This window comes from Candoia aspera, chromosome 15, assembly GCF_035149785.1.
Source record: "Candoia aspera isolate rCanAsp1 chromosome 15, rCanAsp1.hap2, whole genome shotgun sequence".
In the NCBI taxonomy this organism is placed as follows: domain Eukaryota; kingdom Metazoa; phylum Chordata; class Lepidosauria; order Squamata; family Boidae; genus Candoia; species Candoia aspera.
Window position 1 is genome coordinate 16409447 of NC_086167.1, and position 27670 is coordinate 16437116.

Genomic DNA, 27670 nt, shown 5'->3' on the forward strand with positions numbered 1-27670 from the left:
GGGTCTCTCCCGCCCCGCCCGCCTCCACGGGGCGGAACCTTGGTCTCGCGGGGCAGGTTTCCGGGCGGGCTGCGGCCTTCGAGGAGCTTCCGCTCCAACGGCCGGAAGTGGCTTTGTCGGTCTGGCTCTATGGTCCTCGGAGTTCAGCGGGAGCGCGGCGCGGCTCGGCTCGGCGGGGTGAAGCCGAGAGGTGGGGGGGCGCGCCGTCTAGGGCGACGATCCGTAGCAGCCACGCAGCGCGGCCAGAGCCCTCTCGCCCTTCGCTGACGACGGCCGCCAACACGCGCCCTGCAAGGTAGGACGGGGGTCGCGTCGGAGGCGGGCGGGGATGAGGGGCCCGCTCGCTGAGGGGAGCCTCTGTGCTGCCTCGGCGGCCCCGGAGGGGATTCGGCTCGCTCTGGGCGCCACGTTGCCCCCCCCCACCGGCGGACCGCCGCAGAACTTCTTTTGAGGTCCCGCCAGGTGTTCGCACCCCCCCCCGTTTTGGGCCCCCGCATGGGGGAGGAGGAGGGGGAGAGAGGGGCGTGGGGGCGCCGCCAAGCCTGCCCCGCCAGAGGCCCCCCCAGACTCCCACCCACGACCCCCCTGCTCTGGAGGACGATCAGAATCAGGAGGGCCGGGATGGGGCCTCTCCCTTTGCCTGCCTCCGCCTCCTGCCCCGTCTGATGTTTGTTTGTTTCTCTCCTTCTTTATTTTCTTTCCTTCCTTCTTTCCAGCTCCTCAGATTGATGCGCGACATCGAGAAGCCACAGTATTGGAAAGCCGTTGAGAAATGTGATCTGAAGCTGCCTGGAATGACCTTGGCACTCTCCGCGACAGCAAGAAGCAGCAGCTGCGGTTCTGAGCAAGCGAGAACCATGTTTGTCTATGGGTGACCCCTGGGCGTTTCCGCAAAACACACCCTCTCGGGGTGAGCCTGGCACCAGATTCTTCTTTCACGGACAGCTCTAGATGGGTCGCTTCTCTGTCATTAGTGGGCAAATGAACACGGCTTTGCCTGTGTTTTTAAACTAATTTGGTCTTTGAGGTCGATATCCGATCAGAGCGCCTAACCACTTGCCCGTTTGTCCACATTTGGTGATGTGGTTGTTGTGTCGTTACCGGAAAGGGTGCGTTGACTGTGGGGTGGGGTGGAATTTTCAGAGAAAAAGGTCTTGTACCTTGTTGGAAGGAAGAACGAATAGGCTTGTGCCAAACTGACTCGAGCGCAGACATTCCAATCCTTCTGTCTTGAAGACGTATGCAGAGGTTTCAGCGCTCCTGATTCAGCCTCGCCTTCCTTGTCTTTGGTCTGCAGAGGCCAAGATGTTTAGCACAGCCCAGTCATCCAAGGCCGAGTTCCTGGACAAGGCCCGGCAGGCCCGGGAAGAGCGCCGGGAGCTGAAGGAACGGGAGCAGGCTGCCGTGCGGATCCAAGCCCTCGTCCGGAGGTTTCTGTGCCGCTGTCAGCTGCAGCGGGAAATCAGGTGTGTGCAGCTGCGGGTGCGATGGATGGGCTGGAACTGTTTGCCTGTGGCTGGTATCTGGTCACGGGGAGGGGCGTGCGTGGAAGAATTGTGTCTTGCCATCCATGAAATCCTTCCATCTCTGAACAAGAAGCCTGGAAGGTTGTCTGAGCTGAGAGAGAGTAACTGAGTCCCCAAGCAGCTTCCAGGGTTTCTGTATCCAAATTCAGCCCCTTGCCTGCTGCGCTACCGGCACCTGTGGCTGGGACTTCCTTGTTTCTTCTTCTCTCTGCCCAGGAGCGAAGTGGATGGGTTCTTCGACGCCAGCGGTCCTGCCAGGAAGACGGCCCTTTTGTTGTTTAGAATCTCCCGAAAGCTGCTCTTTGTTTTCAGGCTCTCTCAGGACAAAGAGGTACAACACCCGTGCTGTGGAGGGTGATTCTTTTGTGGACTTTCGGGATCTTGACTATTCTGAGCATTTGTGGGGAGGGAGGTGTCGGTAGGGGGTGGGTCCCAAGCCTGGAACGGAGGAGTCTCTCGCAATTGCATCTGGACAAGGGAGGGGAAGAGCAGCGTCAGGAACTTTCCATGGGCTTAAATAGCCTGAAGTGTTTCCAGACATATGGACACCCTCTGTCATTGGGAACTCTTTCTCCAGACGTCAGGAAGCCCAGGAGGCAGAGGATACCTGATCTGCAGTTGTTATTCCCAACTTAAACCTGGGTTGCCCCGAATCCCGAGTATCCACTAAAGGTCCGGGTTTCCAGTCAGAGGCATCTTCAGATCAGTATCCACAGAAGAAAGGCGGGTCCTGGCAGTTTGGTAAAGGCTGTTGTCCTTCCCTCTTGGGCCCATTTCTTGCTTTTTTTCTCTCTGCAGAGGTTTGAGAAGTTGTGCCGCTGCATCCTTAGCAGCATGGATGCCGAAAACGATCCTAAGGTAAGTGGGTCCACTTTTCATGAGACAAGAGTGAAACTTGGAGAGGGTTTGACTGTTTATTTTGCCAAAACCAAAAGAGGGATTGTTTCAGGGGCATAACTCACCGGTAAAGCTTTTCCTGGGACCTGAGACTATTTGTGGAGATGTTGAGAATTTCCTTGTCTCGCTATCGTAGCGGTGGCTTCACAGATGAGGAGGTTCCTCTGAATGACAGGACTGCACTTTTTGCACTTTGTCCCCTCAATCCAGTGAAAGGAGGGGGGCGTTCCCCCCCGGGTCAAATCACTCCTTCGGCCCTTCCATTCGCAGGCCTGGTATGTGTCTCTTGCACTCTCGAAGGAGCTCACCCTCTTATGGATCCAGCAAGTTAAGGATGTGCTGTGGGTTTGCTGCGAATTTCTGAAGCTGCTGAAGGTATGGACTGATCCAATTTCTGTGGCGCAGTTCTTTAGGTTTTGTTGTTGTGCTGCTCTGTAGCTTTGCAGTATGCACCCTTTTCAACTTTACGTTGATTCACTCTTCCAGCCAGACATCTTGCAAGATTCGAAACTGGTAAATTTGCACCTCACAATGCTGGTGACTTTTACAGACACCTCCACATGGAAAATCCTGCAGGGAAAAGGTGCGTTTGCAGAGTTCTGCCTTGAGATGCTTCTTTGCCTGCCAAAAAAATGCTGGGTGTTTCTTCTTTTCCATTAGCTTTGTCATGTTGGCACTGCCAGGGGTGATTTCCTCTTGACCTGACTGCAGAGAGTGGCTGTTTGGCATCTTTTTCTTACACAAATTATGCATCATTGAGCCACAAGTCTTTTCTCTGAGAGTGATGGTTAAGCTAAGACCTTTTTGCTTACGTTTGGTGCTTTCATATTGATGGCTTACCTTGCGTACTTTTTAATCTTTGTTATGTTGAACTTTCTTAAAAGATATTTTTAAAAAGTATTTAGCCTAATAATCTCTCTTAAAGCGTTCATCAAAGTATAAATCCTAGAGGCCAAAAAAAAAGTCCAAATAGACCACAACTCTCAATTGGTTCTGGTTGCCGAAACTGAGTCTCCCACAGCTTTTCCAGGCCTTGGCCTTTGAGGCTGCAGTTCAATATGCACTTAGTGGGGAATGATGGGGGGCCCTGTTGTGCTGCCATGAAGTGAATCGGTCACAGAGTCTTTCTGTGGGCCTTTTGCAGGAGAAGCCCTTCGCCATGCCATGAATCACATCTGTGCAAACATCATGGGACATCTCAACCAGAAAGGATTTTACTCTGTGCTCCAGGTTTGTTGATGTCTACTGCTGTAAGTTTCTGTGTTTGAATCTGCTTACTGGAAAAAGATGGAAATAGTTTTATGAGAACTTTTCTATCTGTTTGTAGCGCCTAGCTGTGATTTATTCATTCTTTTAGTCGTTCACTCATTTAGAAGGCCACCCAACCCCCAAATGACTCTGAGAGGCTTCAAAAAATTTTTAAAAACGGAAAGCAAATAAAGAAGAACAGAACGTGCATTTCCTTACAAAAAGCCTGCCGGGGTTCACCAAACCCCAGGCCTAGGAGCACCGCCATGTTTTTAAAGACTTGTGGAACCCTTGCGTGGTGGGAACCCTATGAATCTCCATGCGACTCTTTATGGCGCAGATCTGTTCTTAGCTCCTTGCTTCCCTGGTGAGTGGCTTCAGCTGGCTCCTGGGACCATAGGCCAGGCAGGCTGTCTTGCCCCTTTCACGCTTGTCAATCTGTGAGAATGACATGTCTTGCGCATGTCATTAGTGCCTTTTGAGACCCATCGGCAAGACTGGCCAGTGCTGCTGTTGTCAACGCATGCTCTGCCCTGGGCTCCTGGACGCAGCTGTCCCCAGCATGGATGTGTGCATCCCCCATCCTGGGGTACACCATCAGGGCAGCCCTGTCCCTTTAGGAAGGAAGCCATCATGCCCTCTCCCCTCCCTCACCTCCTTGATGCATCCTCTTGGCCCTTAAACGCCCTTCCAACATCTTTTTCAGATTTTGCTGACAAATGGTTTGGCAAGATCTCAACCATCCTTCTCCAAAGGCACCTTAACAGCGGCCTTTTCTCTTGCGCTGCGGTAAGACTGATAGTTCAGCCTATGACTCCAGTTCAGGAAGCCTTTCAGGAGACCTGTGGTAGCGCTCTGAACTTCTCAAAACCCTTGCAATACTTTTCTCTCCCCAGCCCAGTGGTTGCTGCTCAGTTTTCTGACAATCTGTTACGATCCTTCCTGATCCACATCATGTCTGTGCCAGCGATCACAACCCATCTTGCAACACTTACGCCTGAGGTGGGCAGTTCCTGTCGAAGCAGGAAAAGGGGAGGTGATCTGTGTGAAACATCCTCTTTCCAGAATCCCACAAAGCTTCTGGATGTCCTGCATCCTTCATAGACACGACATGTGCTCTATTCCGGGGGCTGGAATGAAAAACAGCATTCCGTGATTTTTTTTTTTTCAGTTGTTTAAGCCGTCTGATTTTTGCTGTATGGATGATCTTTAACGCTAATGTTAAAGGGCTGGGTGTTTTTCAGGAGCTGCTAAGGATGGGGGATTGTGGGTGGGAGAAAACGGGTGAGCTGCCTGCACACTGCTGTAGAGAAAAGCTGGCAGCAAATTGCAAGCAAATTTGGCACGGAATTGGGAAGCCGAGGACAGGGTTGTTCTCCTTTCCTGGCCAGAGCAAACCAGCGGTGTAGGCTTCAGTTCTAAAAGACCTGGGGAGCTCAGCTTGCCCGCTGAATCTCACTGTGAGGCCCCTCGGGTGAAGGCCTGCCTTCTTTTCAGCGCCTGGCAATGATGGAAGCCCACGACCTCCTGCGCAGATTCATGCTGTTCCTGAGCCGGGAAGAACAGTGTAGCGACGTCTGCACCTGTCTGGAAGGAAGTCACACGCTCTGCCTGCTGGGTGAGATCTGGGAACGAGCAACCTGGGTGGCGGACTGGGCTGGAATGAATGCAGGGCGACCCCTTCTCCCAGCTCGGTTGTTATCAGTCCCTGAACTTGGAGGTAGGCGCCAGGGGCAGGAATTGGGGCAGCGCTCTGTCCTTCCCCGCTGCCCTGCGTCCCGTTTGAATGGTGCTGTTTTCCAGGCAACCTTGTCCACTTGGGGTCGCTGAACGACAAGGTGCTGCAGGAGGAGACGGTGCGCTTTGTGCGTGTCCTTACCCAAATGCTCTGCTACTGCCAGAAGTACGTCTCGCAAAAGAAGTCCAACCTCACCCACTGGCACCCTGTCCTCGGCTGGTTCTCCCAGACGGTCGATTACGGGTGAGCGCCACGAATGTGACCTGGGAGGGGGAACCAGACCTCGCTCCTGACATGCAGGGGGTTAGGGTTCCGCACTCAGAAATTCAAGGGGATCTCGGGAACGGGCTAAACAACGCTCTAGCTGGAGAGCCCTTTAGATTCCTGATTCTTGTCGGTCTTCAGTGCTCCTCTGTGTTGCTTGGGATGTAGATCGGAGTTCCTCCGTTTAGATGAGGCCAAGAAAGAGGAGGAAGTTCCCTGTTGTCTCTTAGCAAGCGTGGGAGGCCGGCTTGGCCGAGGTGGCCTTTCCTGCACGCTGCTCTTTGGCCTGAGACCCTCAGTGCAGGTGAGGGCCAGCTGTGGTTCAAGGATCCCAAAAGCAGCTTTTCTGCTTGCATGTAAATTCCAACACGTTGTTGGGCTTTCCTCGGGAGCCATTAATATATCCTTGAGGTTGCAGATTCTCTAGCGTTTGAGGTACATTCGTTGGTACGTTCTGTCTTCACATCCCACCTTGCTTCTTGGACTTGAGACGTGCAGGAGGTGCTTGGTTTGCCCCTCCTGATTTCCAGCCACCATCGCTCCCTTGCCCCCCTGCCTCTCTCCTTCCAGCTTGAACGAGTCGATGCCCCTGCTCACCAAGCAGCTTCAGCACCTCTGGGGCGCTCACATGATCCGGATCCTTTTCAGTGACGTGCTCAGCAAAAAGCTCCTGGAGAGCCAAGAAGCTGCTCACCTGCCCCTGCCGGCGACCTCCCCGCAGAACAGCTTGCCCATGAAGAGTAAGTGGCAACGCAGGACACCCCCGGGGGCCCTGTGGTGGTTCCCCTGGCCCAGTGATTCTCAGCCTTGGCAACTTTTAAGAGGTGTGGACTTCAGCTCCCAGAATTCTTCAGCCAACATGGTGACCTTGAAACTCCCAGAATTCTGAGAGTTGAAGTCCACACCTCTTAAAGGTGCTGAGGTTGAGAAACACTGTCCTGACCCCCTTCCTTTTTGTGGGGTCCCAGCCTTCCTCAGGCAAAGGGCCAGTTCTCTTCTTAGGTTGGGGCAAGCTACAGATCCGTGAGCAGCAGGGCTCTGAGCAAAGCTGGGCAGGTTCTCTCCAGGGGAAGCCTCGTGGCCCCCGGCCTTTGGGAAATGGGGTTTCTGAACTGGGATTTCTCAGACCAGGAGCATCTCCCCCCCGCACAGCTCTGCCAGGGAGGGCTCTTCCCAGGGTTGGTTCCACCATTGCCGCATCTCCATCTCCTGCCAGGTCTCTTCAGGCGCGCCTTCCAGAAATCTGCCTCCGTTCGCAATATCCTTAAGCCCATCGGCGGCAAGAGGGTGGATTCGGCGGAGGTGCAGAAGGTGTGCAGCATCTGTGTCCTGTACCAGATGGCGCTGACAACTCTGACGCAGATTCGGCTGCAAATCCTCACAGGTTGGTTTTGGGCATGCCGGGGGGGGGGGCGCTTTGGGCACCCACAGGGATGCCTAGTGAAGCAGAACAGATTGAAGTGGCCCTCCCTGCTAAGACTGCCTGGCCTCGCTGTGGCCGGGTACAAGGAAAGCTTTTGTCTTTGGGATTTATTGGGGAGGGGGGCACGTTTGAAAAGAATGACCACTTTTCTACCCAGCTAGCAGGCCCTAGGCGGAATGAGAGGGCCAGTAGCCCAGAGAAATGCTCTTCCCTCTCCCTTTCTTGCCCTCTCCCCCTCCCAGGCCTCACGTACCTGGACGACCTTCTGCCCAAGCTCTGGGCGCTCATTTGTGAGCTGGGCCCCCAGGGAGGGCTGAAGGTCTTCCTCGAGTGCCTGAATAACAACACTGAGGAGTCCAGGCGGCTGCTGGCGATGCTGATGCTCTTCTGCGATTGCTCGCGTCATCTGATCACGTAGGCTGTTGGGGGGAAGGACCCGGGGGGGCCATGTAGGCCTCTTTGCGGGCACCGTCCAGCCTGCTTCAGAGAAGGCAGGCGGAGGCTGCTGCGTGGCCTCGACGAGCGGGGTCTGTCGCTGGCCTTCCTGCTGCTCCTCAAAAGATTGAGGGGGAAGATAGGTTATTGGGGGCTCCGTCAGGTGCTCTTGGGAAGGCATCCCCTTCCCCATCCTGGCCCCTCTGCTCACATGGCCACCGCCAGTAGTCTGGGGAATGGAAGAGTGCCCATTTGCAGGGCCCCAGGTTGGGGAAGGCCGGTGGTGACACCCAGGAGGCCTGGCCGGAGTTCCCTCTGCTCCGGGAGCTGCTCAGAAGCTGGGGCTCCACAGCCAGCCTTAGAGGGCCCCCTTTTTTCAGCCAGCTTTAAAAGCTGTGGCCTGCTGGCAGGGAGAGAGGGTAGTGGGGGAGAGAGAGAGACCAGGGAGCAACCGGGTGGGGTGGCCGTTTGCTCACTCCATTTTCTTTGACCCTGATTGTCTTCCCTTCTGGCAACTGGCCTCCCGCCAGGTATCGAGGGAAGGCACATGGGGGATTGAGGAGCTGAGGCCTGGCCTCCTCCTCCCCCAACGTGGGTAGAAACGACGCCTTTTCCCTCTCCCCCTTGCCCCCCAGGATACTGGACGACATCGAAGTCTACGAAGAGCAGGTCTCCTTCAAGTTGGAAGAGCTGGTCACCATCTCCTCCTTCCTGAACTCCTTTGTCTTCAAGATGATCTGGGATGGGATCCTGGGTGAGTCCCCGCAGGGCTGGGGGGCAGCCGCCCTCCCCCCTGCCTGGCCTGGATGGCAGAGGCCCCGAGTGCTGCAGGGAGGGGTGGGGGAAGCCTCCTCTCAAGGACCGTCCCTCTCTCTCCCCCGGCGGCAGAGAACGCGAAGGGGGAGGCCCTGGAGCTCTTCCATTCGGTCCACAGCTGGCTGATGGTCCTCTACGAAAGGGACTGCCGGCGGCGCTTCGCTCCAGAAGACCACTGGCTGCGCAGGTGAGAGCTGCTCCCTTGCTGGGCCCCCTCCTCCGCTCGCCGGGCGGCACTGAGGCTGACGGGCCGGTGCTTGCTTGCCCACCGAACGGCTTCTGTAGGCCTCCAGGCCGGCTGCTGATTTTCCTCTGTGGTGTGTCTGTGGTGGCGTTGTTTAGGGACCTCAAGCCCAGCTTGCTCTTCCAGGAGCTCGACAAAGATCGGAAGCGAGCCCAGCTGGTCCTGCAGTACATTCCCCACGTCGTCCCCCACAAAAATGTGAGCGGAAGCTGAGCCCCGGGCAGGGGGTTGAGCGGTGAGAAGCCGCAGGGGGTGACTGGCTGGGGCTGACCTGGTGGGAAGCATACCAGCCTTGCAACAGACACAGCCACCCTCCGTTCCAGATGCGGCTCAAATTTAAAGAACTGAAACTAAGGCGTACAGGTAGTCCTCACTTAACAACCACTCATTTAGTGATGGTCTGGACTTACAGTGCTGAAAAAAACAACTTATGATTGGTCCTCACACTTCTGACTCGCAGTGTCCTTGCGGTCAAGTGGTCACGATTCAGGCACTTCAACCGGTTCGCACTTATGGCCGTCGCAGTGTCCCATGGTCACGTGATCGCCATTTTTGACCTTCCCAGCCAGCTTCTGGCAAGCAAAATCAATGGGGGACCACGTGATTCACTTAGCGACCAAGTGGATTGCTTAATGCCTGTGGTGATTTCGCTTAGCGACCACCCAAAAAACAGTTGTAAATTCAGGTTGGATTCATTAATGACTGCTACTCTCAGCAACTGAACCTCCAGTCCCAATTGTGGCCGTTAAGCGAGGGCTACCTGTAGACCCCCACCACCATCTCCACCACAGCCCTTGTGACGACTTTGCTTGTGGCTTCCACTTGGCTTTTGTCGCCAATCCACATCCTTTCCCCCGAAATTTAGCGGGTTCTTCTCTTCCGGAATATGGTAACCAAAGAGAAAGAGCAGCTGGGGCTGGTCGAGACCAGCTCGGCATCACCTCACGTCACCCACATCACGATCCGCCGGTCGCGCATGCTGGAGGTGAGCGGGGGGTGCATCTCTTCAGGACTGGAGGCCCCCCCCTCCTGATCCCAGTGACCATCTCGACTCCCCCAGGATGGCTATGAGCAGCTGCGCCAGCTCTCTCAGAACGCCATGAAGGGCGTCATCCGGGTGAAGTTTGTGAACGATCTGGGCATGGACGAGGCTGGCATTGACCAGGATGGTGTCTTCAAAGAGTTCTTGGAGGAGATCATCAAGAAGGTCTTTGACCCAGCGCTCAATCTCTTCAAGGTGCCGACCCCGCGGCGGGCCAGAATTCGGTGAGAACCGGGGGGGGGGGAGGCCTGGGTTGAGCTCCTCATCTCTCCTGCTCTGCCTTGGCACAGACCACCAGTGGAGACGAGAGGCTGTATCCCTCGCCAACCTCTTACATCCACGAGAACTTCCTGCAGCTCTTCGAGTTTGTCGGGAAGATGCTCGGAAAAGCGGTTTATGAGGTAGGACAAGCTGCGCGGCGCGGCGGCGTCTCTGGGCCTTGCTGTGGCGCTGCCAGCACGAACCAGGTGGGGAGGGTGCAGGAAGCAGGGCGCCCTTTCCAGGCCTGCCGGGGGGCGGGGGCGGGGGCTGGCGACTGGGCGGCTCCCCCCCAGCCCTTCCTCTCGCTGCTCCCAGGGAATTGTGGTGGATGTCCCTTTTGCGTCGTTCTTCCTGAGCCAGTTGCTTGGGCACCACCACAGCATCTTCTACAGCTCGGTGGATGAACTTCCCTCGCTGGACTCGGAGTTCTATAAGAACCTGACCTCCATCAAGGTTCGGCTCGGCCCCAGTTCCTTTGGCTTGGCTTTGATCCTCGCCTACCCGTGCAGCGTCTGCCAGGAGGGGTGGAGCTGCAGAGGGCAGGTCTCAGCTAGCAGCGCCCTTGTCCCTCGTCACACACGCCACGAGCGCTGTAAGGGACACGCGGGAGGCATTCGGTGTCAGCGGCAGAGCTGGCCTTTCCCTGGCGCAGGATTTCTGGAGTTGGCGTGTCGGGCAGTTCCGCTGGACTGTTTTCTGCAGCTGCTTAGCCGTTGCAATTGCAGCTGCTTTCTTCTCCTTCCCCAGCGCTACGAAGGCGATACCAGTGACTTGGGCCTGACCCTCTCCTACGACGAAGATGTGATGGGCCAGGTAGGTCGGGGGCCTCTCGAGCAGCACCCTGCCTTGCAGAGGTTGACGGCGGCTTCCTCGTCCCCTCCTCCCCCTCTTCTGTAGTAAGAGCCCACTTCTCTCCTCGTCCCTTTTTCCTCCTCTCCAATTTTTGTTCTTCTAGCTTGTTTGCCACGAACTTGTCCCAGGAGGAAAGACCATCCCCGTTACCAATGAGAACAAGTAAGTCTGATCTTGCCAGCCCCAAAGCCCAGCGCATCCTGGTTGCTTGCTTGGCTGCCAGACGTCTCTGGAGGCACGATTTCAGTTCATCACAGACGTGCCACAGACATTAGGAGGTACACCCTGAGGGGCGAAGTGACGTTCAGAGTAAGAATGGGTTAGAAAACCGGCATTTGCATAACCCGTCCCCTCAGCAGGGTGGAGTATGAAAACAGGAGCCTTTCGCATCTAACCGTGAAAACATAACACAAGTTTTCCTTGTAACCCGGAATGAAATGCAGCACAGAATAAATTAAAATTCCTGGGTTTTGCCCCACCTGAGGATTTCCACTCAGGGGCAGTCTGTTTTAACATTCGTCACCAAAGAGCTGATCTCGCTCTTCCATGCCACGCATTGCTTCGGAAGTGGTCCTTGGCTTCGGAGGTGGGCTCTGAGGCTGAGGCTCATGCTGCTGCTTGGGATCTTTTATCTAGCCAGCTTTCTGCCACTTTTGCCCAGGGAATCTTTCTAAGGCGACCCTTGGATTTTGCCCATGGGGTCTTCTGCTTGTGCCTCCTCTCTGCCCAGGATCAGCTACATCCACCTGATGGCCCACTTCCGCATGCACACCCAGATCAAGAGCCAGACGGCCGCCTTCATCAGCGGATTCCGATCCATAATCAAGCCCGAGTGGATCCGCGTCTTCTCCGCACCCGAGCTGCAGCGGTTGATATCTGGCGACAATGCTGAGATCGACCTTGAGGACTTGAAGTAAGGCGGGGCCTGGGGTGGGTCTGCAGTGAAAGCTTTGATCCCCGGTCCACTGTGGGCCACGTGTGTTTTCAGAGGTCTTTGTGGGCAAACGCTGTAATAATACTCTAAGCCTATCCGAAGTGAGGATTAGGAGCATGAAAGCCAGTGGCTTTGCAGAACTAACTTTGGGAGGGAGGTTAAGAGATCTGAACATCAGGGAGACCCACAGGCACAAAGGGAGCTGGCGGAGCTAGAAAACGCCTGGGAAAATAAGGCCACAGGAGAGAACAGTTTGAGGGGGCTTCTTCTAATAAGGGGGGCACAAAAGAGTTAAGCTGCAACGCTGGGGCAGGAACAGGCCCGCCTGCCCGGTTTTCTTTTTCTTGGCCTGGAGGCGTCATCCTCAGAGGCAGGCCAGGGGAGCATGTCAGGAAGGCACTGGGTTGCACCCCTCTCCAGCAGGGGACTGAGCCAGGCCCCTGGGGAGGAGGATTGTGACCGGCCTCTCTGCTGCTTCCAAGGAGGAGCAGAAAGCAGAGGGCCAAGGCTCCTCCGCTGCTCTCTGCGATGCCCGACGTCTTTGGGTTCCCCCTCTGTTGCCTTCCAGGAAACACACCGTCTATTATGGGGGGTTTCACGGCAGCCACAGGGTGATCATTTGGCTCTGGGACATCCTTGCCAACGATTTCAGCCCCGAGGAAAGAGCCATGTTTCTCAAGGTAAATGCAGCCTCCTTGCCTGCATGCACGCACACCTGCACTGACTGTGAGGAGTTCGGATCCTGGGCTTTAACAAGGGCCAAGGGGGACGCGCGGGGGAGCAGTTCCCTGGCCTCTCCCACAGTCCTCGGCAAGAGCTGCAATCTTAGCCCTGGTGGGGGCTTGGGGGGGGCAGCCCTCCTCTCCAGCCGCAGTGCTGTACCCCCAGAGCCAGGCACTGCCGCGGGCCCTTCCACAAAATCCCTTCAGCCTCGCAGGGTGCCTGAGATGTCCCCCTCTGCCCCTGGTCCTCCCTTCCCGGGCTCTGCCCACCCTCCCTTCTCTCTTCTCCCTCAGTTTGTTACCAGCTGCTCCCGGCCACCCCTCCTGGGCTTCGTCTACCTCAAGCCCCCCTTCTCCATCCGATGCGTGGAGGTGTCGGACGACCAGGTGCGTGGCCGGTGGCGGGGTGAGGGCCACACCTTCCGGCCAGCACTCCCATTTACAGTGGAAATAAAACCCGAGAAGCTGGGGGCGTGTGGGGGCCGCAGACTGCCGGTGTTCCGGGGCCCTTGCGGAGGGCATGGGCGCAGGAGGGGCAGGGACCCTCGGCCAGCGCGCCGCGTTGCAGTCTGCTTGCGGGGTCAGGCCCCAAGGGCCCTGAGTCCTGCCAACGCCCACCTCCTCTCCCCCCCAGGACACGGGGGACACGCTGGGCAGCGTCCTGCGGGGCTTCTTTGCCATCCGGAGGAGGGAGCCGGGGGGGCGCCTGCCGACCTCCTCCACCTGCTTCAACCTCCTGAAGCTGCCCAACTACGGCAGGAAGAGCGTCCTGCGGGAGAAGCTGCGCTATGCCATCCGCATGAACACTGGCTTCGAGCTCTCATAGCCCCGGCTGCGGGGGGCTGCAGTGGCAGGGCCTGGGCCGGACAGGCAGAGCAGGTGGGCCTGAAGCTGCTGGGATTCCGGTGCACACCCGGGCAGCAAAGGGGGTGCTCTTGACACGTCACTGCCCGACCCTCCGGAGACCGCGGCCATTAAACATAGCGTTGCGTGCAGAGCGTGTGGAGTCGCCCATTGCAGGGCGGGGCCCTGGAGTTTGCGCCATGGGGGGCTGGGCGGGGGTCCCTCATTCGGAGAGCCACACGAACTGCTGCGGGAGGGAGCCGCCTCCGTCCCATTCATGTCATCTCGGTCTCTCCCTCTGAGTTGCTTGTCCTGTGCTGAGGCCCGTCTGTCTGTCTGTCTGTCTATCCTGGGCAAACTTCCCAACCCAGCCAGAGCGGGCTCTGGCCAGACTCTCCCAGCTCACTGTTGTAGGAGGCCATGTGGGGCTAGGTTCCGTCTGCTTGGGAGGGGCCCAAGGCCCGGGCTGCTTAGAGGAAACGGGAGATTTTGGTTGGGGCTGCCTCAGCAGCCAGAGTGCCGGCCCCTCACTGACACTACAAAGCCACACAGTGCTGGTTGTACCTCTCAGCCCAGGGTGGGAGGGAGCCCTGGTTTAGCCCAGCTTCGCTGCATTAAACCGCCGGCCAACCTAGCTTTGCTTTGAATTGGGGCAGTGCTGCTCTTCCCCAAACGCCCCAGGGCCCTCCCTGCGCGAGGAACGGACTACCATTTCCAGCTTGCAGAGGGTTCTCCGGTTGCAGGCAGACACTGCCTTTCTAGTCTGAGGACTGGAATCCACCGGGGGCCCGCCCTGCGCTGGGGCCAGTGTGTGGGGCGGGGTGTCTCTCCAACGTGAACCAAGAGAGACTGCTCAGGGGCTGTCCTTTGGGTGCAATAGGATTCACAGAACAAAGGGATCCTTTGGGCAATTCCCTGCTGAAAGGGCTGGAACAGGAGGCACTCAAGGGCACCTTGGCTGAGGGGGAGGGTGACCAGTGGTGCCCCTCTTGTTCCTTAAGCCCCGAGAACCCGCATGCATGCGTGCAGACGTGGGGGTGACCTTCCGGTGCAGGCCCAGGCAGCCCTGGGTCAGTTCTCTCAGGGACTCTGTTGCATTGGAGTTTAGTTTGGCTTCTTGGTCAAGGAAACCCTGTGCCAGTTGCATACAGTTGCAGGTGGGTTTAGACTGAAGGTTGTCTTGGCACCAGCTGTCAAAGTTGCTCCGATGCAGGTTGTCTGTCCGCCTTCTGAGATCTCCGGGGCCCCCGGGCATGACTCTGGAGACTGTGGGGCCTTCAGCCGTCTGGAATCTGGTTGCATTTCCACTGGTCTTCGCCTGAAGAGTGCATGCACGTACCAATGGAGTGATTTGAACACACACAACAGACTGATTAAGAAAGGCTACCTGGTGCTGCTGTGGCTACCTGGTGCTGCTGTTTTTCTACCCGTTAAATCAGATGAGTTTGTCTGTAGGGAAACATCTTCTGCTCCCAGTTCAGCTGTATCAATGGTAATTTTCCGCAGGGGTCTCCTGCACAGGACATCCAGGACTGAAATATGGCCCACTTGCAACGCAGTTTCCTGAGTCCTGTTCCCAGGTAGCTGAAGTGTTTGTGTGAATCTGCTTATTTTAGGACTATGCATTACAAAGCTGGCACTCCAGTGTGTCACCCTTTTGCACAAATGTTGTGAAATATGAAGAGCTGGTTTGTAATGAACTATAAACAGGACAAGATATTTTGAAAAAGGTGCTTTTATTCAGCCCAGCTTTAATGCTTTTTAATTTAAAGATAGCCCCCCACCCCACATCCCATTTAAGGGCTGGGCCCAGACAGGTTCACAGGCATGAAGCTCTTCTGGATGCTGGCCCACCCCCCATTTCCTTCTTGATTTTACTTCTGGCATTGCAGGAGACCCTTGTCCTCCCTCTCCCTGCCTTAGAAGTTATGGGGTGTTGTGCTGTGGCAGCTGCTGCAGGCCTTCGGGAGAGCTGCTCCAAATTGCCCTTGTGCCTCTTGGAAGGGTGTGCAGCCTCCTGACCCTGGTTTCCGCCAGCCGCTGGTTGGAATCCTGGGAGTTGCCGGTCCCAACATGTCTGGCAGCGGGCTGCACAATGCTTCCCGTGGCTTCCAGTGTGTAAACCGTGGCTTTGCAGCACAGAGCCCACACTGGTCGTGTCCTCGCTCGGGTAGTGAGGGTTGGCTTGGCCTGGTGCTCCTTCAGCAGCAGCCTCAGAACCAGTTGGTTTTACTCTCTCCCCAGCACTTCCTTGCACATGTGTTTTCCAAGATAGGAGGAGAAACTGTTGCCATGGGAGATTAACAAATTACTTTGCCCTTCTATCACTTCGTATTTTTTTAGTTACGGCGCATTCTTCACGCTGGAAATTCAGGAATACAGGAAATAAATTTGAAAATTTGGTTGGATGTGGTCACTTTTTTTTAAGTGCATGACTGGGAGAAAACAAGCCTCGTGTGGGTGACACAGCTTACTGCAAGCTTGATTCTGGGACATTTGCTGATAGAGCCTGTGTCTTAAAAGTTGCACTTGTCAAGACTGCTGACAACATAGGATGTATTGATGGACTTGGCTAAGGGAAGAAATTCAGATCCACTCTAGTTTTGAGCGAAGGAAACTGGCAAGCAGACCAGAGCCAGCGGGACTGAGCTGAGCTTTCTGCCACAATCCCCTTTGATGTTCCAAGAGGCAACAAAAGTATCTTCAGGTGCCACCATTGCTCTGAATTCATGTGCACAAGCAAGACTCCAAAAAAGCGGCCGGGAATCTAGATCTCTGTGAGCAGCTTTCAATGGTTTCTCAGGTTGGGGGTCTGACCATTTCAAATTGCCTGCATTTTACCCTTAAATCTTATCCACTGCTCGCTAGCTCAGAAGTTGCCCATTCCACCTCTTGCACTGCTGAACTTAGTCTTCGGGCTCCATCCTTGTGTAGATTTTCTCCTTCTTCCCTTCCTCCTTTGCAGCAAAACGAGCCAAGACAAACAGGTAGTCGCTCAGCCTGGATGCGGGAAAGAAGAGAGAGCTGCCCTACATCTGTTGACTGCAGGACTGGAGAGAGATCCCCGGCCAGAGCTGGCAGCCGTGCACAGACCCAGGAGAGCGGATTGCCATACCTGGTCTTTACGATCACACAGGCATTCAATTTCTCCTTGCCAGAGTCAGCAGAAAGGGCCCGTGGGTGTACAGATCCAAGAGTTATCAATTCTGCCCAAATGACTCCCATGAAGTGGCTGGGAGTTTGAACACAGCACTGGAGTAAAGGCGTGTACAACACGTTGAGGCCAGTGTGTCCCAATCTGGCCTCTTTCTGGTGGGGTCAGCATGGGATGATTCGATTTTGCGACACTTTGTACACCTCTTCATGGGAAGCTTCTGGCAACGTTCCTTGGGCTGTGCTGTATATGGCTGCAAGCTAAATTGACCTTCCCCGCTGTCAGACTGCAGCTACACATTTGTCTCTCTCTTTAAACACAAATCCAAGTTACCTGTTTAAATACTTGGCCACGTTTGCATCCACCTCTCCTATTTTCACCAAAGGAACGACACTATGAAGGCATGAGGAGGGAAAGGCCCAAACATTACGATACACAAGACGACTAAAGCTCACAAGAAGAAAACTTCGTCTGTTGCCCATCAACCCTGTGCAAACTTAGGTGTCTAATTTGTATTTTTTACTTGGACAGTGACTGCCACGTAAGATGACAGCTTATGTGGCACCTTTCAGATTCTTCCCATGCATGGGGACAGTTACTCTAAAGCCCACCTCTAGGTTCTCGCTAACAGAAGAACAGGCCAGTCCCTTACCGCCTCTCAGCTCTGCGACACACGGCTCGGGAGAGATGGAGCGCAGCGCTGCTCTTTCCACCAGACTGAAACGACATAAGCACAAGACACGCGAAGTCTGTCTTCGTCAGCTCAGCCCAAGATGGCCTAGTGCAGGGGCTTAATGGCTCACCACCCAAGGAGCCCTCTAGCTGCCTTCCCCTTTTTTCATGTAGGATGCAGAGGCATGAAACTGATCACAGGCAGGGAAGAAGTCCTATGGGTTTCCAGAGGCCTTCTGCTTCAACTCATACAACCATTTGGTATTTTTCCTCTGGAAGAAATATGGGAGCTTCAAGGGAGATGTGCCGCAAGGAGAACAAGGCTGAGAGGGAAAGGATTTGTCAGAGCCTTTTGAGTGTCCCTGCCCTGAACAGCGTGGATGTGGGCTGCCAGCTAGTAAAGGAAGAATAGATGAATGAAAAAAGATGTTCAGTGGGAGGCACTAAGTCCAGTGGGTGTATCCCGACTCCAGGATTAAAGGCACTCAATGTGAAAAAGCACATAAAGAACCTACTGGTAGAATAAAGGAGGTGAGTGGTGGAAGCTGATCCGAGTATCTGTCGATCCAGGTTTCCAGCTCCAGCACAGGCTTCTCGCTAAACGACGTTTGCTCTGAAGAAGAGGAGAAGGCCAGTCACGCAAGGTGGGCATTCCCTGTTCCAGGCCGCCAGCTGAAGGCCCAGAATAATGCTCTTGCCTTGGCAAAGCCTCAAGCACCTTGGAGCGTGCCTGGAAGATTTCCCCTCCCCCACGGAAGAACCCTAACAGCAGCCCCGCATTTAACTTCTGTGCATGACTGTAAGGTGCAAAATCAAGGACCAGGCTGGCCTCTCTCAGGGACCCTGCGTGCCTGGCCTTGAATTTCAAATAAAAGAAAAGTGGGTTGCCAATGCAGTCCATTAAATATTCCACAGGAGAAGCTTTTCTGGCTTTCAACTCTCAGCAGAAACCAACGGCAAGGCAACTCATTTGAAAAGCATATTCCTTATAAACATTCAGCTTCTTAAAGATGTCCTAATTACTTATGTGAGACTCCCTGGCTGAAGAGATGGGTGTTGCCACGTTAGAGCCAGCATCTTGCAACATACACTGGACCTATAGAGGGGAAGTCAAAACAACATGTTTGGGGACAAAGGTGTTAGCAAAGGCAGGCAGCCAGGACTAACTGCTTGGCCCAACTAGGAATGGTGACTTCTAAGGGGTTACGCAACCAGCTAGAGCAGAGCCAATTTATTTCTCACCTTGTGAAGCTCTTCCACAAACGCGTGGCCACTTTCTCTGCCAAATTCAGCACTTAAGCTGCAGCAAATAAGAACAGACTCAGTCTCCAGATTAAGGCAGTTGTGACCCCCCCCCCTTCAAAATGTTTACCTCTGGTAATATGCAACAACTTTAAGCCAGTCTGAAATCTATGGAACTGTCACACTTTTTCTACATCTCTATAGGGCTGGTGTGTTGTGAGAATGCCACTGTTACTTTTATATGTCAATACTGCTTTGCAAGATTTGCATTTGTAATTCAAAGCTAAATGTCCCCTTTCCCCTAGCTAAGTGCAAAGGCCTAGTTGTTGACAGGCGGCCATCAAGCTCACTTGCTGGAATAGAAGGTGGCATCTCGTAGAACTGCTTCCTCCTCTATCTGAAATATTTTGGCAATAATGACCCAAAACAAACTCGCAATTACCCTATAGTGCAACTCAATTCATCCAGTGTTCCCAAAGCATCAAAGATTTGGTCATCTTTGCTTCTCCTCTCCCCGGTGAACGTGCTTGAAAATCCTTTAAATCCCAAACAGTGAGAGAATCAGGTGACAAACTAAGGCCAAAAAGTTCATAGCCCTGCAGGACTCCTGCTTGATTACTGTACAATCATTCACTTCTACGTGGATTCAGGAATGGATCCCACAAATGATACTCCTTGCAGTTGGGCAATTAAGGAAAAAAATTTATAACCTTCGCTAATAAAACAACTTTACAGCTGATACAAGGCTTCACTTGATCAGAAAAATGTAAATGATGAAACATCTGTATTGCAATACTGTATTAAATGCAAACGAAAAATAAGCTGGGATTTTAAAAAATCAAGCTGTTTCAAAAAGAAAACCACAGTTGCATTCCAGGTATTTTCCATCTCTTACATATATTTTATATATAATATTATACAACAGGTCTGTTTCCACTAAACTCATTCTGGACCCAAGAAAGGCGATCCCCATCCTAAAACATCTCGGGGCTTCCAGCGGGCTACCTTTGTCTCCCGTTTTAGTGTAGATCTTCGGGACTCGGGTCGTTTTCTCGGGCTCAGGATCCGGGCTGCAGAAGAGGAAAGACGGCAGGGGCGAGAAGAGAGCTGGGATCAAGCCTGCTTCGGTTTCTAGGGAACGCGGCCAAAGCTGGGGGTCCCGCGGGATCCCCTCCCCCTGGGGACTCTCCCGCCAGACGCATTTTGCGGAACCCGCCTGCAATTGCGCCCCGCCACCGCGCCCACGCGCTCGCCGCGCCCCCGGGCGGCCCGTTCTCACCCGGGCGGGTCGCGGCCCGGCTCCCGGCTCGCGGCCCGGCTCCTTGCCCCGCAGCGGGCGGCCGCCACCCGTCCCAGCAGCGTGCGCCCGCCACGCCAGCCCGCCACGCCAGCCATGCCCGGGCGCGAGGGCGGAGCGGGCTCCTCTGCCGACCCCGCTTGTCCCTTCCCGGCGGCCGTCGCAGCCGCCGCTGGCTCCGGATTGGTCGCGGCGGGGCGGCTCCTACAGGGAGCGGCCAATCGGGGGAGGGAGGCCGGTGCCCGGATCGTCCGATTGGGCGGAGGCGGGGCGCCGGCCACGCCCCTTTGGAAGGCTCGCCTCACCTGGACCTGCGGCGGCGAAAGGTGAGGGACTCTCCTGCCGGCCCACCATGCATTGCGCGGGAAAGGCCCCCGCGGCGGAGAGGTAGGCTGCCTCGGCCCAAGGAGGCTCAGGGGGGCCGGCTGGGGGGGTTGGCAGCGGGGCTGAGCGGGGCGTGTGGCTGGTTTGCGCCCCTGCGGGCGGGCGGGCGGACGGACGGAGGGACGGACGTCGTGTTTCTCTCTGCAGGGAGGAGATGCTGAGGCGGACTTTGGTGGTTTCTGCCCCGGGGAAGGTGATCCTGCACGGCGAGCATGCGGTGGTGCACGGCAAGGTAGGCCCCCGCTCGCCCGTGAGGGGTCCTGGCGGGGCTCCGGCCGGCTCGTGGCCGGCGCCCCTGTGGCCTCCCGGGGGCCGGAAAGGCCTTACCCCGGCAGCCGACCGGGGAAGCGGCGGCTTCCTCGTTGCTCAGCGCTTTCGAGGGCCGCTGAAATCCGCATTTGACCCAGGTCAAGCAGTTGCCCTGAAGCCCGAGCCACTTCGCCTCCGGCCCAGTTTTAATTCTGGGGTTTAACGCGTATTAGTCCTTGCTGGTGAGCTGCTGTGCGCTCCTGTCAGATGTATATACAGTTTGCTATTTTTTAATAGGCTCAGCATGGGTCCGTGCTAATTTTGGAGGTGTTGTAAATCAGTTATGTGGCAAAATGTTAATTGGGTAATCAGTTGTGGCTGTGATTTCTTAGTTTCAGGCGAGTCTGAAACAATACATTTAATAAAACAAATAGAACATTTCTGAAAATGTCCTTAATTTTATGTTATAAACCCTTACCCACTAAAGCATGGAGCTGTTTTTTTTTTCCTTTGCTCTCTGATATTTTTAAAAAGATGTCTCCCTCTGCTGATATGGTCTTAGAGCTTGGAAATATTGTGGGAGAGAAATAGATTGGGCATAATTTTTAAATGACAGTGCGATCACTAAGGATTTAACTTCCCGCTACGTTCCTCTAATGCTTCCGAAATGCAGGTAGCTCTGGCGACTGCTCTGAACTTGAGAACTTTCCTTCGGATGATTCCGCGACATGATGGAAAAATCTCGCTGCGCTTGCCTAATCTTGGGAGAAGGTTAAGCTGGGAAGCTGCTGACCTCCAGCCCCTGCTAGCAGCATTTTCAGGTCGGCACCAGGTGCCTTTGTGGAATTCCACTGTCCTGTCCTCTACCCTGATCCACAGAGAGCCTCAGCTGCTGGGGAAGTGGTTGTATTCGCAATCTAGCCAATATTGGTGCATCCACAAAAGCAGCAATAGGCAATCTGTCATCCTCATCCCTTGCTGCCCTTGGTCTGTGATGTTTCCCTTTCCTCAAGGGGGCTCCAAATATCAGATTTATCTTAAAGCCTTGGTTTTGTGGCCCCAAGGAACAGTGGACAGGGTTCGGTGTTTCAGTTTCTCCTGTGCACATTAACTGCCTTTGAGGGTTTCTTGACTGTTTCATGGGAGCATCTGATAGTCTGTTGCATTGTAGTCAGGCTGTGTGCTTTAAAAACTGTATCAAATTCTGCCCCAAGAAAAACTGCTCTGTGACTTGTTACTGATGTTACACTGATGTATCTGAAATAATTAGAAAGGGTTGTCCAAACGTATTGAATAAAGGTGCCTTGCCTCCTTCTTTAGGAATAGGAAATGATGTCTCCTGCTGTTTGTTCTCTCCTCAGTTGAGCTGCCTGAAGCTCAGCCACCCAGCGCTGAGCAAGTGGAGAAGCTGAAAGAGTTTGCGGGGGATGATAGCGGACATGAAGCAGTCCATAGTGTAGCTGCTGCAGCCTTTCTTTATTTGTACTTATCTGTTGCATCTAAATGTGGGTAAGACTATGGATCTCAGCTTTGCTGTGTGGCTTGTTCACTCCTGGCAGTTGTGATTGCCAAGTCTGTCTTCGCTACTTCCACATGATGAAATTGGAGGCATTGATTCAGGGTGTGGAGCTAGCCTGCCCTGCTCTGTGAATTTCAGGAGAGTTTAGTAAACATGCAAATGACTGTTGACATGGATCCTAAAGAACACGCAGTACAAGCGATAGAGAAAGCATGAGGTGCAGCAAAGGAAGGGTGACTGGGAAAGACAACAGAGGAAGGATAGATTTTTATTATCATTACATGAATTTAAAATCAGGATAGTGGGATTAAGGAATTATCTGCAGAAAAATCTGACTCCTTCATGATCCATGAAATAAAATCAGAGTGTAAGCTACATCTATTTTTTTTAAAAATCAGGAAACTAGGACTGGGTTAGGGTTAGGCTTCTTATAGATTACTTGTTTCTAAGGCACCAGCTCTGGAAAAACCAGAGGAGAAAATAAGCGAAGAAAAAACCGGTTTTGTGGTCTTATTTTTTCTGTAAACCAGTTGTGACAGATCATGAAAGCAGAGCCTGTTTAACTCTGCTTAGTCTGAGGAAAGTAATTGGTGAAATTGCGAAACTGAATCTTTGTAATGTTCTTATCTTTCAGGTTTATGCCAACAGCTGACATCTTGGTCTGGTCTGAGCTGCCCACTGGAGCTGGGTTAGGCTCCAGCGCAGCCTACTCCGTCTGCCTGGCAGGGGCGTTGCTTTCTGGATGTGGAGTCATCACCTATCCTCTGCGGGAGGGCCAAGTTGTAGCTAGGTAGGAGTTAGAAGGCTTAGGGTTGGGAAATAGTTGGGAAATAGGTTGTTTCCATCTGTCCAGATAGAACTGGGGATGTGTGATAGCAGCAAGGGGAGGAACAGAAAGTGGCTTTTTGTCATCTTAAAGCCCTGCATTTGGCTCTTGTTGCTCAAGGAGAGGATTGTAGTTCTGGGGTTGTATGCAAAAAATCCCAGGTGCATTTTTCAGCCTTTCCAGTTTAAAGGACCAGAAGCAGCAGGTCAAAGGAGGGTCCTGGAGGGCTGCTGAAAGCGTGTGGTGACAGGCTGATCTTGACTAAGGCCACTTCTGCTCTTCCAGGTGGACCGAGGAGGAGCTGGACATGATCAACAAGCTGGCTTTCCGAGGAGAGCAAGTGATCCACGGGAACCCCTCTGGGGTGGATAATGCTGTGAGCACATGGGGTTGGTGTTTTCTTCTCTTCTTTTGCATTTCTTAACCGGTTCAGTACAGGGAGGGCACTTTGCCCCCTCTCTCAGGTGCTGGACAGAGCTGCCGATGGGAATGACATGAACTGTTCCTTAAGATTCCAAGAAGGGATTTTGGCTACTGCAGATCCCAAGGCCTCCCTTCCCTTGGTTAATGACAGAGGAGTAAATAGCCAGATGCTCCCCATTGCTCGTTCACCTGAATTTGAGTTATTGTGCAGAATATGGGAAGATAAAACATCCCAGGAAACTATTCTTTCTTTCGTTCTTCCCCAAACATTTAGGTGGAGCCTTGCGGTATTTTTCAGGAAAAATCTCCTCGTTGAAAAGGTAAGGTTTATTTGAGCATTAATGTTTAGATTATTTTAAAGAGAATTGGTTGGTTTAATAAAGTCCTTTTTTAAAGAGTGAGTTTTATTTTAGCATGATCATGTGCGAAAGTATTTCCTTTGAGAAAAGATGCCTTTCTCCGGCATTTTGGCTTACAGAATGATCAATGTGTTAAAAAGTTTTGATTTTTTTAAAAAACGAATAGCCTTGGTAGGCTGATTAATTTCTTTAAGCAAAAGGGAAGAGTCTTGCTTTTGAATAATAGCATTAGCAGCCTTCCAGAGATCTCACTCTGTGTCTGAGGTCTCAAGTCACGAAGGTTGCCTTTTGCAGGCAAGCAGAGCATAAAGGAGTTTGCACGCTGAAAACTTCCAGGGCTCTGAAAAGGGATTGCCAGAGTGGATTTGGCGATGGCTCCCACCCTGGTACCTTCTGCCAACACAGCCTAATCGGACTTCATTAAAATCTTTCACGGGGCGTGAAATTGCCCTATTAGTAGCTAATGTTAGACACCAGTTATTCTTGTTGGCAGTTATTAGGAAACAAAGTTATTTTGGCTTACAGAATGTGGGCCTTGGTTGGGTCGTTAAAAGAGCACTTGCGACACGCCAAGCTAATTCTAGCTAAACTGTGGCTCTAATTGATGATTAAGCTTAGCAGGCGAAGGTCCTTTACTGTAACAGCACTTGGGCTGCATAGCGTTTGCAGGAACAGAAGTGAAGGGCATGAGCTGCTTCAGTCATTCTGTGGGGTGGCGGGGGGATGATGGGGCTGGTGATTTCACCCCCCTGGAGTGGAGATGCATGTGGAAGACTACAAGAGGGAAAATTCTCACCCCTCTCCCGGGCTGCCAACTTCTGGTTCCGGGGTGGGGTGGGAAATAAAAGCAATACTGTACTCCTGTAGCTGTGCCCGGTGGGTCTGCTGTTGGCGTGGGAACTCCCAGACTGTTGACTTGATTCTTGAGAATCTTTTTCTCCCCAGCGTGCCTACTCTGCGGATTTTACTGACCAACACTAAAGTTCCGCGGAGCACCAAGATCCTGGTTGCGGGGTTTAAAGACAGGCTCCTGAAGGTATTTCTTCTCCCAGGAATTGTGACTGCCCAGAACATTTTGACATATAGCGAGAACTATTTGGAGAGGGTCCTTTTGAGAAGCGCAGCCGGGCTGAGTGTCGGGAAGCAGGAGGCGGCTGCCTCGGACCCCGCTGTCTCCGGGTGTGTTGGAAAAGCACTTTCAGTGGAGCTGCAGGGGTCTCTGTCCCTCACCCGTTTGGCATCATTTCAGCAGAATATTCTTTGCAGCTCTCTGCCCAAATGTGCCCTTCCAGCCTGTCCCTTTTCTGGTTCTCATTTTCTGTTGACATTTAACAGTAGCAGGTGTTTTTTAAAAAGTACAGCCTATAACCATTCCAAGACAGACTGAATGAATGATAAGAAGGCTCCCTTCTGACCTTTTATGTCTATCTTTTTCTGCCCTTCTTCCCCTCTCCCTCACCCACCCCCCCGGCCACCATTTTTCCTCCTGCAGTTTCCTACTATAATGGAGCCGGTGCTCACTTCAATAGATGCAATTTCTCGGGAATGCGAAGGTATTCTGGAGGCGATGGCCAACGATCTGTCACAGGAATGCTACTCCATGCTGGAGGTTAGCCCTTGTCTTGGTTCCTTCCTTTGTCCTCCTACCATGAGGACTAGGACCCTGCTTTTAAAACAGAAAAGCAAGCTGGGGGAGTGGGGTTGTGCGCTCAGTTCTGACTGAAGCATGTTCTGTCTGTACCTGGGATTCTTCTGTTAAGCCTCAGCCTAAATCTGGAAGATCAGCAGCTTCTCCTTGTGCTCTGCATGTTGCCTTTCACTCAGATAGCCTCTTTGGTGGCCCTGATGCTCCTTGCGATACGGACAGTGCGGAGCTGCTCTGGCTTGGTCCCAGCAGTTCTCCAGTCACACGCGGGAAGCAGTGGCCCCTCAGGATGGGTGGCGTCCTTGTGCGCCGCATCCCCTCTCCCAACTGCGTGTCTGCCTTTCCAACAGGAGTTGGTGGACATCAACCAGCATCTCCTGAACGGGATCGGGGTTGGCCACGCCCTGCTGGACCGCGTCTGCCAGGTCACTTCTTCCCATGGGCTGCATAGCAAACTGACTGGTGCTGGGGGAGGCGGCTGCGCCATCACGCTGCTGCGGCCAGGTGAGGGGAGCTCGGCTGGCCTTCCTCTTCCCTTGTGTGGGTTTTGCTCTTGCTCTTGAATTCGCGTGTCTGCCTCGAGTAGGTTGCGTGTCGTAACCGAGTGCGTAAGCAAATGAGCTGGTTGGCTCACAAAGGAGATAGCTCAGGAAGAGTAAAAGTAAAGCCAGTTAGACAAGTACACAGCTGTAGCTTTCCCGGAACCACAGCCCTCCAGGTGTGTTGCAGTGCAGCTGTTGGGGACAGCCTGGCTTTCAGCTGTACATGCATCCTCTCAGCTGCTTACCCCGTCCGTAACACGGGCATACTTTGAGGGGTGGACAGTTGGTGTTTTGATGAATCAGTAAATGCCACACTTAAGGGAAGTGAAACCATTCTTAAGTCCTACTTAAGTCCTACTGAGGCGTAGCCCAAAGCTTCAGCCTGCCTGTTGCGCATGGGAAGGGCCCATCTGGATGGCCGTGCTTGCTGTTTGTGTGTGATCCAAGCTCAGCATTTGTTGTTTGCCCACGATCCCATGCTCCTCTACCTGTGCACATGGCTCTTTTTGGAGGGTTCCGTTTCCTTTCACTGCAGTTTTGGGTGCAAATAATTCTGAATTGCTTTGGGCTCTGGCTGGGCGGGTGGGTGCGTGGGCAGCTCTGTGACCAACAGAGGTATTTTGAGAGTCTAACTCAGGAGCGACCTCTCTTGGCAGGCACTGCTCCTTCGGTGGTGGAAGGTGCCATCCGAGACCTCAGCAGCTGTGGGTTTGAGTGCTGGGAGACGGACATTGGGGCGCTCGGAATAAGCGCACACTCGCTGCCTTCCCTGAAAACAGAAGTGCAGAAGGTTTTGAAGGGAGTTAATGGTGGTGGTGAAGACTGAAGTTCCTCCTCCCAGGAATAGCCCTGACTTGGCGTGGACGCCCAGGCATCTTCCAAGGCAGCCCAGCAGAGCTCTGTCGGTTCAGGATGGGTGCAGGTGTTGACTCAGTGGGAGCGGGGGCTGCTGAAGGAAGAGGGGCCGGCAGCCGTGGTCTTCCTGCCCACTCCCCTGCTGTTGCCTCGGCTGCACCTGCTAACGGGGGGGGTCTTTGGTCGTGCAAGCATAAGTCAGGTCCTTTCCTGCACCTTTTGCACATTCCCAGGTCACAGACCCTAAAAAAGCCAGGCAGGAGGCAGGATCCCTCTCTCGCCTGTGACACCCCACCTCCCGAATCTCTCCTTGGTGATCTTCCCACAATGCTACCGGACAGTGAAGCTTCCCTTATCCCCCCCCCCCAATTGCTTTTCCTTTGCCATTTGTAGCAGTTCAAGGCTGCCCCCTCACAAAAGAAACCTGTCCAGTTGCACTCTGCCGAACAGGGACAGGGCCTGGCAAGTTTGCTCTGGGAAAACAAGTTAGCTGTCTCTCTTCTGACTTGTCTCTATTTTTTAATGCTTCCCCAGGGAGTATTCCAAACATGAGCATTACTGCAACTTTGCGGCGCCTTCCCTGGCCTGCGCTGAGGTGGGGAGGGGGGGCAGGCTCCCTCGCTAATGAAACGCTAAGTGGCTTGAAACAGCGACAAACGTGACCTTTTAAATACCCTTGTAATAAGCAGGTTTCTGTCAAGGCTGCAAGTTTGTCTTATTGCATTTGGTGGGTTTTCATTGCTGCTGGGGTAGCTGGTTGAGTCAAAAGCTTGCAAGTTGAGAGGACGCACTTTCCGGGGTTCTGAATAAAGGCTGGGTATTAAAGATGGCTCTTCTGACCGTGGCTGGTGGCTTTTGTTTAAAGACTCCCTTCGGCCCTTGGCTAGGAGTTTTCCCAGCAGCGACCGGACGGGCCCTGCTGGAGCCAGTGGGGGGCTTGCCCTGGACCTGGCATTTTGCTACAGGATTTGAGCAAGGTTTTCGGCAGCCTCAGAAGGTTTGCTGAACGCCAGAGGGCATCAGCAGCCCACTTATGGAGAGGCCCTCACAAAGCTGCTAGAGGTGAAGCGTTTCTGGCAGCTGGAAGGCTCTCTCAATCTTGCCAACACTGGAAAGGACGTCTCCTCCCTGTGGAGGACTGCCATCCCCCAAAACAGAGACTGGCTTGCTGGGATGCAGCACCATCGCTCCCCTTGGAATGCCTGCACCACTGGCGGGGCCCGCCCTAGCAGCTCTGCGTGGCCAGTTTTGTGCCAGC

The 27670-nt window shown here is 53.9% G+C and overlaps 3 protein-coding genes across 3 annotated transcripts; 2 read left to right on the forward strand and 1 right to left on the reverse strand.

Annotated features, from left to right (window-relative positions):
* The first annotated feature begins 114 nt into the window (after positions 1–114).
* Positions 115–13319, forward strand: UBE3B (ubiquitin protein ligase E3B). The gene is made up of 28 exons (XM_063315490.1): positions 115–295; positions 717–910; positions 1298–1466; positions 1743–1857; positions 2325–2384; positions 2694–2798; positions 2910–3006; positions 3568–3653; positions 4378–4460; positions 4568–4673; positions 5169–5289; positions 5475–5652; positions 6244–6413; positions 6890–7057; positions 7339–7510; positions 8167–8285; positions 8420–8534; positions 8690–8789; positions 9457–9576; positions 9652–9828; positions 9924–10034; positions 10210–10347; positions 10642–10707; positions 10850–10908; positions 11477–11659; positions 12249–12360; positions 12697–12789; positions 13037–13319. The coding sequence occupies exons 2-28, from the start codon at positions 868–870 to the stop codon at positions 13226–13228; spliced, it is 3258 nt and encodes a 1085-aa protein (XP_063171560.1). The 5' UTR covers positions 115–295; positions 717–867; the 3' UTR covers positions 13229–13319.
* Positions 13320–13474: 155 nt separating this feature from the next.
* Positions 13475–19968, reverse strand: MMAB (metabolism of cobalamin associated B). The gene is made up of 10 exons (XM_063315466.1): positions 19916–19968; positions 19593–19814; positions 19319–19383; positions 18756–18849; positions 18314–18371; positions 18095–18167; positions 17587–17684; positions 17052–17116; positions 16733–16792; positions 13475–16245 (listed from the first exon to the last, which is right to left on the reverse strand). Exons 1-10 carry the CDS (start codon positions 19966–19968, stop codon positions 16152–16154), a joined length of 882 nt encoding a protein of 293 aa, XP_063171536.1. The 3' UTR covers positions 13475–16151.
* A 176-nt stretch (positions 19969–20144) lies between these two features.
* On the forward strand, positions 20145–27256 carry MVK (mevalonate kinase). The gene is made up of 10 exons (XM_063315503.1): positions 20145–20226; positions 20917–21064; positions 21605–21752; positions 22397–22552; positions 22874–22977; positions 23286–23331; positions 24316–24406; positions 24863–24979; positions 25366–25519; positions 26214–27256. The coding sequence occupies exons 1-10, from the start codon at positions 20149–20151 to the stop codon at positions 26381–26383; spliced, it is 1212 nt and encodes a 403-aa protein (XP_063171573.1). The 5' UTR covers positions 20145–20148; the 3' UTR covers positions 26384–27256.
* The last annotated feature ends 414 nt before the right edge of the window (positions 27257–27670 follow it).